At 40.7% G+C, this 11,871-nt stretch overlaps 1 protein-coding gene across 6 annotated transcripts in view; it reads left to right on the plus strand.

The window, feature by feature from the left end:
• The window catches only part of WIPF1 (WAS/WASL interacting protein family member 1), a 55,078-nt gene extending 45,556 nt beyond the window's left edge, over window positions 1-9,522 (plus strand). For 5 of the 6 annotated variants that reach the window (XM_063400490.1, XM_063400487.1, XM_063400488.1 and 2 more), the window contains 3 exons: window positions 1,488-1,694; window positions 3,266-3,379; window positions 4,664-9,522. In XM_063400490.1, the coding sequence (XP_063256560.1) occupies window positions 1,488-1,694; window positions 3,266-3,379; window positions 4,664-4,719 (377 nt within the window). In that variant the 3' untranslated portion in view covers window positions 4,720-9,522. The remainder of the gene's footprint in view (window positions 1-1,487; window positions 1,695-3,265; window positions 3,380-4,663) is intronic. The other variant, XM_063400492.1, reaches the window with a different exon arrangement.
• The last annotated feature ends 2,349 nt before the right edge of the window (window positions 9,523-11,871 follow it).

An 11,871-nucleotide genomic window follows, 5' to 3' on the forward strand; every position in this document is an offset into this window, starting at 1 on the left:
TAGTGCAGCCTGCAATAAATAAAGCAGAGAAATCCCATTACAATTGATGGGGGATGGATCAAAGTTGCAGAGAGTGTCTGCAATTATTCAGTCACTTCCAAGAGTTTGTTCTGATGGCCTTGGCTTCCACTAGTGCTTTCCTAGTTGACCCTTTTCTGAGGCAGATGGTTTTAGTAAACCTGCACTAACTTTCTTCTGGCTCAAGTCTGGCTCAGTAAGTAGAAGGAAGTTGCAGTAATACCTTCTAAACATAAATACACCTATTCTGCAGCAGTTCAGTATAGACAACGGAGTTTAGCTACGTTTAGAGAGAGCAAGCAGAACTATTCTGAAAGTTGCTGAATGCTTCTCATTCTTTGAAACCATTCCCTGAAGGCATACTTTAGTAATTTGTAAAATAAGAAGCAGAGCAAAAATACACGAAGAACACCATGTTTCTTAAAATGTTTCAGTGCTTGTTGCTGGAGACACAATATCTACTGCTCTCTTTTTCAAAATGTGTGTCTGTAGATAGATTTCATCAAGACAGGGAAGCATTTATTGAAAATTAACATAATTGTCAGTTGCCCAACTACACCAAGCAGAGGTAGTGAGATTTGAACATGCATAACTCTCCACACCCTCTACTTCACCTTCTTGTGTCCTAACCATGGGCACTGCTGTCCCTGACAGAAGAAGCTTTTCTCTCTTTATATACTTTTCTTGTAGAAGCTCCCTTCCCCTGCCCTCAGGGCAGCCCTGGCTCTGTATTACGTAGGCTGTGCCGTCATATTTGACCTGTCATGTCCGTGCCAGTTCCAGATACACAAACACTGGAAATGCCAGTCTGTGTGAGGTCTGTTTACAGGGAGATGGATATGCTCCAACTACTGAAAAACCTGCCACGCAGCTCATTTGTTTATAAAGGAATGAGCTGATGAGCTGCTGCTTAACGCAGCCACTCCTGGGCAGAGCTGCCCTGTGCCACCACAGACCCTGGCTGTGACACCCAGAGGGGACCACCCCTATGGACAAGGAGCCTCTGAAGGCAGTGGGTGTCTTCTGCTACACGTCCTCTTGCCTTGCATTGGTACATAGAAAGGAAATGTGTTACGGTTCAGACCTCCACAGCACTCCAAATTCTACGTGTGACTTCTGCCTGTTGTGGCCACTGTTAATTCAGAGTGGTTTAAAAGTAGCTTTAAGGGCCAGGACCTCTCAGAGGCTTCTGTAGCTGAGGGGAATGGGAACGTGGACACTGCAGTGTATTTATTTTTAGGTACATCCTGCTCCTCTGAGCTGTACTCTGCAAATCAGCACCAAATCCCTAGAGAGCCCTGGGGAGCAGGGAAGTGGGTGCTGATGGCCCCAATTATCCCTTGGGACCAAGGGTCCTAAAACAGCCCTTTTTGTTAGCGGGAGGCCTTGGGATGCCAGCAGTGGCTTTCCACTGGCAGAGTAACCCTGGTGTTAACAGCGTTGTGTGCTTGCTTCTTGCCTTGCTCTAGGCCCGCTCCCTCCGCCTCCTCCCATAAGCAGGAATGGAAGCACTTCGAGGGCTTTGCCCAGCACTCCGCAGCTGCCTTCCCGGGCCGGGCTGGACGGCCAGAGAGGCGGGCCCCGACCTCCGCTTCCCCCGGACCGGCCGGGCTCGGCAGCGCCGCCGCCGCCGCCCCCAGCAGCGGTCAGGAACGGCTTCCAGGATGCAGGTGATGGTGAGCCGCCCTCCCAGCTGTGTGCCCTGCGGAGAGAAGGTGCAGGGGCTTTTGGCCCTGATACCTCAAAAGAGGTTTGGGATAGAGACTTTGTTTCTAGCGCCAGCCTTTGATTTCTGACCAACAGAGGTGGCACTTAGGTCTCAATTAACCCTGGCAAGTAAGAACAGAATAAATAATCCATACATAGGGCAGAATTGCAAAGTCATCAATACAATCTCCAAAATAACCCTTTGAAAAATACCCTGAAAAAAGGAAGGGAGTTGTATCAACTCTAATATGAATTCAAACCACAGCTACACTTTGGAAGTTGGAACAAGTTAGATGACTCAAAAGCTGAAAAACAGATGAGGGAAGAGAGTGTCAGAATACTGCTGAAAATGTCAAGTATCTATTTCTGTTAGTGTTTATTAAAAAGATGAGGTCCAAGATTGCTGTGTTTTAAAGATTCGTCATGCTTTTCTTTTAATTGTTTTCTAGTTGCATAGAACAGATAAATCCTTCAGCTAATTACGGGAGGCCAAAATTGGTATTCCTGACATGTATAAGGTTAGAAAAAAGCAAACAGAAAATGAAACTGTAACTCATACTTTTGAAACATCTTCACACATCAGGTAAGGCAGAGGGATCACAGGCATATTTCTTCCTACACAAGTCATTTGCAGGGTTCAGAACATGCAGCTCCTTTACACACTGGTTTCTGATTGTAACCATTGGGAGTAAACATAGAAAAACTGGATCCAGCAAATAACCACATGTACAAGTGCCAGGTAGAATTTTCGTAGCTGTTCGTTACATTATGCACTAAAATACAGCAATATTGCAAGAAAGTTATGGTTGCAAAGTCCTGAAGCAAGCAAGTGAAGAAATGACAAAATTTAAATTAGCTCACACTTTCTTTCTTAAGCTTTCAAAATCAGGTCTAGTGCTCTTGGAACATTTCCTATTATTTCAGTGAAGAAACTGGTCAGCTTGCTTTATTTAGCATTATATAGACTCAGTAAGTACAGCAAAAGGAGCCCTGTAATCTAAAGAGATATAGCTTCAAGTGATGTATTTTTCCATTTGTGACAATAGTTACATACAGGATTCTCTGTCATAAATTCTAGCATAGTGGTTATTTTTCTTCTTCTAGTATAAATATTGAGAGAAAAAACTGCTTATAGGAGTATGCTTTAAATGATGCTTTTGAGCTCAGTATATCAATGGCACATGAATATTGGTAAATTCTATACCAGGAACAAAATATTGTTCTGAAGTAGGAGAAAATAGGAAGTTGTAGTAGCACATATATGTGTGTGTGTGTGTGTGTGTGTAATTATGGCTGTTTGCTTGATCTGTGATTTTGCATTAAATTGGCAAAATGATCAGTTAAAGTTGATAAAAATTTTCATTCTCAAATTAACCTAAAGCATCATGTTCTCTGACTTTCTAAGAGAATGCTGGTTCAGTACTCAGCTGTGTAAGAATTTTGCAATATAAAACATGCATTAAACATGATGTCAATGTCAATTTACTTTCCTAAGCTATGTCAGAAAACTAATGAGTAAATTGCATGGGATTTTTTTCAGATGAATGGGAAAGCAGATTTTCTTTTCATCCAATATCTGATTTGCCACCTCCAGAGCCATATGTACCCATGAACAGAAGTTATCCCAGTAAACTAGCAAGAAATGACAGTAGAGGTAAGTTGGAATTTCAGTGTATTGTCCTAAAATCAATGTGCACGGGGAAGAGTCTGGACACTGAGGTTTCCAGACTTCTCAGACCAACAATCTGGTCATCATTCCTCACCACACAGGAAAAGCAGATTTACAGGTACAAGCCCTCTAAAACTTTTTGAGTGGGGAATTGTTTGTTTTTTAAGATGAAACATGTACTCTAAGTGACCAGCTCTGCCTTTATAGTCAGCCCTTCTGCTCTAGGCAGCCAGATCCACAAAACCCCTCAGGATTTTCTCATTTCCCATCTAGATCCATGCACAACTAATTTATTTTTGTGCCAGCATCATCGTTGAGTTTTCCTCTCTTCTTGTGTGTTAAACTCATGGTTTTTAAGACAACAGTCATATCCTCCTCTCAGTTTTTGTTTTGTTGGGCTGATTGAATCTGGATGTTATTACACTGTGCTTCCAAGCCATAGTCTCTGATCATCAGAGCTGCTTAGGTATACATTTCTGTTTGTTTTTGTCTTTTCCAATCAGTGTTACATACTGTTCCAGCTCAGGTTTCAAATATGTCTTCTACAGTAGCATGAATGTTTCGTGTCTTCTTTAGTGGTATTTTGGCTGATACACCCAAGGATCAATTACTTCTTTCACAATCAGTGACACATTGGTGGCTCCTAGTTATCCTGTGATCATCTGTATACTCAGATGTTTCTCTCCTGTTCCAGATGATGAAGTTTGGGTTTGAAACAGAGATTCCTGTTAGTCTCTGACTGTTCACTTTGCCCTGTTAGCTTTCATCCCATTGGTATTAGTCCATAAAAGAAGGCAAAGTAACATACGCATTTTTTTGTATTTCTTTTTATGAGTTTGCTATGATACCTTCATATAGGGAAAAATAATAGGAGCTTTGAAATTTTACTGTGTTTAGAGCTCACCACTTTTTGTTGAGATTTGGGCATACTGCAAGTGGCACTGAGAAGTTGTGTGTTCACATAAATTAGTGAGGCTCACAAGAACTATCAGGCTGTTCTGGGAAGGGGACAGTGGACCAAAATACATGTGCTTTCCAGGCATGAGGGATAGCATTAGTTAAAAACATTATTCTACAGTGTTTGAAGTTCTGATGTTGTATAATAAACTAACCAGAAACTCCACAAAGTTGTCTTTTTTTTTAATGGCCAGGCATGAAAATTAGTAGCTTTTCATCAGTTACTGAATTAATTGCTTGTATGTAAACTTGCCCTTCAAAAGAAGGGGTATTCCAGGAGCAGTAATACAAAAACCTTTCTTTCTCTTTTAGGTGGGTCTGTCCGAAAAGAAAGAGGTGTGCCCCCGCTCCCGCCTATACCAAGGTGAAATGGGTCCTGGCCCGTCACTGGGTGACATCTGTTCTCAAGTTTCCTTCGAGTCAGCTCTCGTGTCCCCATGACTGGAAAGTTGTCTGTCTTGATTGATTTCTACTTTTGGCTTGTCAGCTGGAACAAACTCTAGTCTCCATTACAGAAGCAATAGATGTGGCTCATGGGCTATATGCTCAAAGTTATGAATTTTACTCGCTTACGCTGCAGGCGTTTTGTGAACTCTACAGAACATACGTGCACCATGCTTACCATGTCCCAACCCGTCTCTTGGAGAGCACCGTGAGTGATCTGGCTTTGAATCTGATACACCTTGAACAAAGGTGTTCCATTCACTTTGTGTACAGTAGCTGTATTATTTTAATGATAAAATATTTGATGTTTAGAAAAACAGTTGCTGGGTAAAAAGTGTAGCCAAGAGTCCCCTGGATCCTTCTTTGCATGCCTAACTCAGCTTATCTGCTTCTGCAAGCCATAGACTACTATGTGGTGACAAAAAGTTCATCTTTAACTTTTTCACGTCAGCTTAAACTTAAATTTAAACAATGCACAGCACATCCTGCCTCAAGGATGGAGTGTTTCTGGCCTTGTTTTTATCTGCAGAGAATATTCCAAAGAAAAGTACCAGTGAAGAATTCATCAACATAAAAAATATTTATATTTTTTTAATCTTCTTTCCTATTTTTTAAGAAGTGTTGCGTTCTGTGACCTAATTCTCTCCTACTCTTATATGGACCAACCCACATTATGTCATCCGTGCCCTGGATTACTGTAATGCCCTCTGCCTGATACTGCATGCGAGGAGTCCTCAGAAAGCAGTCTGAGTGCTAACACAGCAGTTTCTGTAGCTGCAGGCTCCTCCTGTGAAACATCACTGCCAGTGCTCCACAGACTGCTTTGCAGTTGTTTCTTTGGTACAACTAAATGATGGGGTGACTTAAAAAGCTTCTTGGACTCAGGTCACAATTCTCAGAGAGCTTGTGTTTGACTTCCATTATAGTAGAGCAGCCAAGGTCAAAAACGTTCCTCAGTGAAAGTCCTTTGATGTTGTGAGGGGTGTCTGGTGTTTGTACATTCAAGTGGGAGCATCCAAAGTTTGCTGTCTGCACTGGTTCAAGAGAAGTGGAAAGATTTGGTCTTCTGAGTTGGCCATGAAGCCTCTCGCTTCAAACTTTGCTGAAAGGAATCTCTACAGAGAGCTGCAAGGCTTACGTTGATAGAAGAAAGAGTAAAGTGTGCTAACATTGTGGCAAGTGGTTAATATGTTTAATGGCTTTTAAATTCTGTGTATGAGAAAAGAGCTCATTGTGTGATTGAATTTTACAAGTGGATCTAAGTGTGTATAAAATGCCTTTGGAAATTAGAGGAAGATTATAATTTTAGATTTGAAATATTGGTGAATGATAGCTCTTTGTTAATTGGACCTCTGAAGTTTACCTCTGAAAAATGTCCCCTCAGTCTCATCAGCAGTACATTTCTTCAGTGTGTTCCTTGGGATCCCTATCAAGCCTGTGTCAGCAGCCATGCTTCACAGGGTGTTGCTCAGAAAAACCTAAAATAAAACATAGAAACTAGTCATGTAGGTTAAGAAAATGTTTCTCTAGCACAGGAGACATGATCCTAAGTACACTCTGTGGCTAGAATGAGGTCAGTCCTTGAAAATCTAGGGAATTTAGCCAAAGAGAGTCTGGACCCTGCTGAAGTGTCTGTGCATCATAGGGCTTTTTGCTCTGTCAGCAGGGAGGGGCAGATCTACTTTCTGCCTGGCAGTCTGGACATCACATTGAAGGTGATGAGACTAGAATTGGATTTGGCCAGATCAAATTTAATTTGGTCTTTTCAGTGTTTGTTTACAACATCTTGTTAGCTGTGATAGCATTTGATTGTTACCTGTTTTTTATATTTTTGTATCCAATGACCTAATCTGAGTTACTGTTTATGGTCTTGAACCTGCAATTAAATGCGCAGGCGCAGGGATGTATCTACATCCAGTTGCAGGATCGTGGCTGTAAGAGTTTCTTAAACAGATACTGGGTGGAACCTCCATGTGGCAGGTGCACCTTGGGATCAAACCTGGCACAGTGCTGAATTTGTATATGCATTTTGTGGATGTCATTTAAAGTGCCTGTCTCTGTATTTTGTGTATAGAAATCCAAATAAGATTTTTAGGATAATAACTTAAAGGATAGATTATTGTATTCATATTTTAAAACCGAAGCACTTAATACCTTTCTAAGGAGCAATATGTTGAATTTAAGGGTACAATATTTTCAGTACCTTGACCTGCCAAATCCTTGTTAATATTCAAATAGCTATGCAGCCAAAAGAATAACCCCCACCCTCCAGAAATGATTTTTTTTTTTATAACTTACCTGCTTCCAACATGACTGTTTTACTTTGGTAAATCAATTAAAAAGCTGCCCAGTGTCCTGCCAATTCTCTGTGTCATTCAAAATACCTTGTATTCGATTGTTTCAGCAAGGTTTTCTGACCAGAAGTTGGGACCACTACCAGAGACTTGGAAAACCAGCTTCAGTTTCACTTTAAAATGTGCCATGTAAAAGGCCCTCAGTTAACAAGCCAGGAATCCTGAACTGCTTAGGTTTTTGCTATTCTTTTTTACTCTAGAAACCTCTTCAGTATAGATGTTTGGCATACATGTAAAATATTTTAATATTGCACAAAGGGGAATTTTTGTTCACATAACAGTGTTTCCATTTATATGTTTTGCTGTAAACGTCCCTACATATATTCCAGAACAATGCAGCATTTTATCATTCAATATATTGCTTCATGTAGCAGTAGCTATTTACAATATGATCAATATTAAAGTATTTATTTCACTATGAAGTTAAAAAGGAATGATACAAAACAGGTTGAATCAATGGTGCCTTATGACTTTTTTAGTCAACTTTTCTGTGTCTCAGTAGAAGAATTAATAGACATTGCTCTTCCAGGTCCTAACTGAATCGTGCCGACAGTGGCATTTTACAGTGTTTGAGCCAAGCCCTGCTGTTGTTGTGTGCTCAATCTGCTAACTCCAGGTGGAGCCCAGTGTGTGGAGAAGCCGCTGGGTCAGCGTGTAGGTGAGGTGGATGTGGGCACTGATTTGCTTCACAGTCAGTCGCTGGTATTGCTCTCAAAATTTGGACCTGTCCCAAACCAGTGTCTGACACTGCTGTTCGTACAGCCCAGCTGACTTCAGTGTGGTTGCATAGGTTACAGAACTAAATCTGATTCGCTGCTTCCATGTAAGATATGCTGGATTTCTGTCATTTGCATTGTATTATAAACGTCATTTGATTTCTGTCATTTGCATTGTATTATAAACGCTCTGACCTCAACCCATCTTCCTGCATTATCACTGAGACTCACACTGCGTGACAACGGCCACGCAAGTTTATTTCTGTTTAATTCAACTCTATAAATACAATAACTTTTGTACTATATAAAAATAATTTCTCCTCTATATTTTTGGAAGAAAAGCACATGTTATGTTTGCTCTGACTTTCTGCACCAGCCGTTGGGAGAAGAGGTCACAGTGATGGAAGTTCAGAGTTGTTAAAGCAAACTCAGCTTGTGATTCAGGAAGTGTATATTTCTGTAAATGAAATAAATAATAATGCAAAGTTCTTGTTTAAAAGCCAGCATTTCCCAGCACTAAAAGAATCATAAGGCTGGTTTGTTTTTGGTTTTTTTTCTGCAAGACAGCACTGTGAAAGAAGTTCCTTATATTGTCACTTAAAGAAACGGGGTGGTAGTTTCTCCTTGCAGCATCAACTGTTTGCAGGACACTTGCAGAAGTAGATCTGTCTTGGAGCGAAGGATAAAGGAGGTAAACTGCTATCATGCGTCACGTGTATTGTAACACAACAATTTCCTGTACAGAAGTATAGAAAAATAGAAAGAGTGATTTTTGTCTTGGAGGTAAAGAATCGAGTGACCAAACTGAGATTATTTCAAGCAGAATGTCAAATGTTGAGAGACCTAGAGATGGCCCCTTGGCTATAGGACACTGGAAAAGAGGAGACTGTTCAAGGAAATAAAAACCAATTGTTTGTTGCTACCAGTACTAGATTAAAAATGACTGTATAAAGTGTGCATTTTGTAGTTCCACATTGCAGTGGTGTAAACACTTTCATCTCACAGCTGGGTGCAAACAACCTGTTACAGCGGTACATTGACTCCATGTAACATAGATTGTGTGAGCTTTAATCTTTTATAAACCACATTCACCTGAAAATTGGGAGAATCTCCCACCTGAGATATCCAGGAGCACTTTAAGTTCAAGTTCATGGAATGGTTCTTCATGTACATTGGAAGAAAACAGGGATCATGTAGCCTGTAAGATGGATGTGTTTGGACCATTCGGTTAAAATCTAAACTGCAGCATTGGCAAAGAGGGGAATATTGAAATAACTCGGGCAGAAGCAGCACATGTGTGTGGTCTCAGTATGCAGCAGATAGGTATGCAGATTAAAAAAGCAAAAATGGAAACCGCATGTCTTAAGGGAGTAACCATTTATGTATGTTGCCATTGAAACAGTTTGGTAAATATTCCTTGGTGTAAACTAATGCATGTAGAGGAAGACACCTAAATTTGGACTTCCAAAGCCACACAAGAGAGAGGAAAACATAAAACAGGCTGAGCAGAAAGTAACATTTCTATCAGATGTTTAAAGTTTGAGCTTTTTATAAAATATTAATCTATTTCTGTGATTTTTTTCCTGAACATGTATTTTGTAAATGATTTTGTTCTTATTTTTCTGTCCTACTTCAAATAAATTTTACTTTTATTTAATTGGTGGTGCAGACTGTTACATTGAGGACAAACAGGGTCACTTCTTTGACAGAAGCACGTGTTGGCTTCAGCAGGAGCGTCGCAGTGAGTCTGGCAGGAGCTGGGGTGAGCTGCTCCCCACCTCTGCTGTCTGCCATTGGACAGCAGCACAGCAGTAAAGCTCACAGGACTTCGGTCCTGCATACAAGGAAGGACACCTGCAGATAAGGGGAAATTATGAGTTTACTTTAGGATAAAGCGTGATTGAAAACCAGTGGTTTGTAATGCTGTACTTGTAGGTGGCTGTTGGGTGAGCTGTGGCCACTGGCTCTTGGCAGGGCAAGCTAGGCACTGGCCAGGGGAAGATGGCATGGGAAATCACTGTAGTTAAGTGTGGATTTTTGTTTGTTGTGTCTCCACTCACAAGGCAGAAAGCTGCCAGGGAATAAGAAACAAATGAAACCTTTCTTTTGACTTTGGAGCCCTCTTCTTTATCATGGATGTTAAGCTTTTTAGATAATTTGGACCAGGTTGATCAAAGAAAGACCCTTTGATAAAAGTCCATGGGAGGTTCAAATTCAGGCTGCACTTCCAGCTTCTCCTCAGAAGTTAGAAGGGTCATTAAAAAAGCTAAAAAGCTCTGTACCATAACTCATCTGTCTTGCAAAGATTTAAGCATCAGATTTACTGTTATGCAGGTTGTGGATCCTTTGACACCTCTGGGAACTGCTTGTTGATACCTTAATTTTACAGACTGAGACAAAGACCACTTTCTTAGAAAGCCACCAACCTTTGTGTAGCCTGGAGAGCCAGCAATCCTGGTGCCTGGGCTATAGAAACAGAGAAATCATGATGGAGAGTGGGGGGAAGCTGGTGAGCTGTAAAGGAGCTGGCTCAGCAGGCCATGAGACCTTTGTTTGCAGATCTCAGTGACAATAACCTTGAATGAGAACACAGAGGTGTGAATCTAATCATCAGCTAGTAGGACTGTCTATCCATCATGTGTTTTACCAAAGACAACATGGTTTTTTCTGGTTTTCAAGAAATCAGATCACTTGCTTGGATTCAGGAAGAGGAAACTGAGCTGAATATTCTGTGACCTTGTCATAACCACAATATAGTCCTTCCTTCCTTTAACTCAAAAAATGCTGTTGATTTAAAAGAAGCCCATGGGCTGTCCTGTAAAACAGTTCTGACTGCTCCCTGCAGTTGCAGGAAGGTTCATGTGTTGCACACAGCACACACAGAAATATGCAGCTCCTTTGATCGTGGTTCAGCAATTTCCAATGACCTTCCTGCCTCCTGTGTACAGGCTGCTCCCCTCTGCCCTCTCGTCCAGTCTGACTCGATTTTACACTGAACATAGTAACTTAGTCCCAGCCAATTCATGATTTCAGAACTAAATATTGGCCCATACATCTCTGTAAAACAGTTAATATATTATTTAGGTTAACTAATGAAATAGATTGTTTGCAATCGAGCTCTTAACCTATCTAAAGATTTCAACAGCAGTCCAAATACAGAAACAATCCCAAAGAAAGGATGTCTGACAGAAATATTTTGATTAAACATAGAGAATAAATTGGGTAGTTGCTGCTAACATTACCTGGTGTCCAATATCTATCTGTCTACTGAACAACATCATCAGATAATCTCTCCTTTAATCCTAAAACATATTTTTGGCTTAAGATAGATGACTTCAGCAAAAGCTACATTCAAAATGTAAAATAGCAATCTATCATGAAAGCTGTCTATGTGATACTGCAATAAGGCTCTTCTCATCCCCATCATTTTTCCTCTTTGTTATTACCACTCTTTTTCCTGCAGATAAAAGTTTCTTTTCTTTGAGAATGCTGAAATTTAGTCTACATAAATACATTTCTCATTTTCAAAATGGAATTCTTCTTGGGTTTGGGCGGTTTTTTTGTTGTTTGTTTGTTTTTCTAGAATACAGGAGATAGCTCTGCATAAGCACCTGTAAGTTAAAGGTGCACAGTGGGTGCTGTTGGTTGCTGTCCATCCTTTCTCTCTCCAAAACAGGAACTGGTGATCTCTCCCTGCAGCTGGGGCAGGGCTTTATCACTGTGCAATGCCCTTCCCAAAGGGGATCACTTTGGCTACCTTTTGCATGTGCCTGTGCGCAGAAAAAAATTTTTTGCTCTAACCTGGTGTGAGCACTGTACGTGATAAGGCCTGTAACCAGTTCCCTTCTGAAAATGTTCTTGCATTCATGCAAAACTGGCTGTTTAAGCAGTGGGTGTTGGGTGTTACCCAACTTGAAGGAAGCATTCATCTATATACAGGGATGTGAAAATGAGTCATTCCTGTCCTTCTCCCTTCTAGCAGAGATTTTAGTAAATTCAGAGTTAC

The sequence above is a fragment of the Prinia subflava genome, chromosome 6 (genome assembly GCF_021018805.1).
Source record: "Prinia subflava isolate CZ2003 ecotype Zambia chromosome 6, Cam_Psub_1.2, whole genome shotgun sequence".
NCBI classification, from domain to species: Eukaryota; Metazoa; Chordata; class Aves; order Passeriformes; family Cisticolidae; genus Prinia; species Prinia subflava.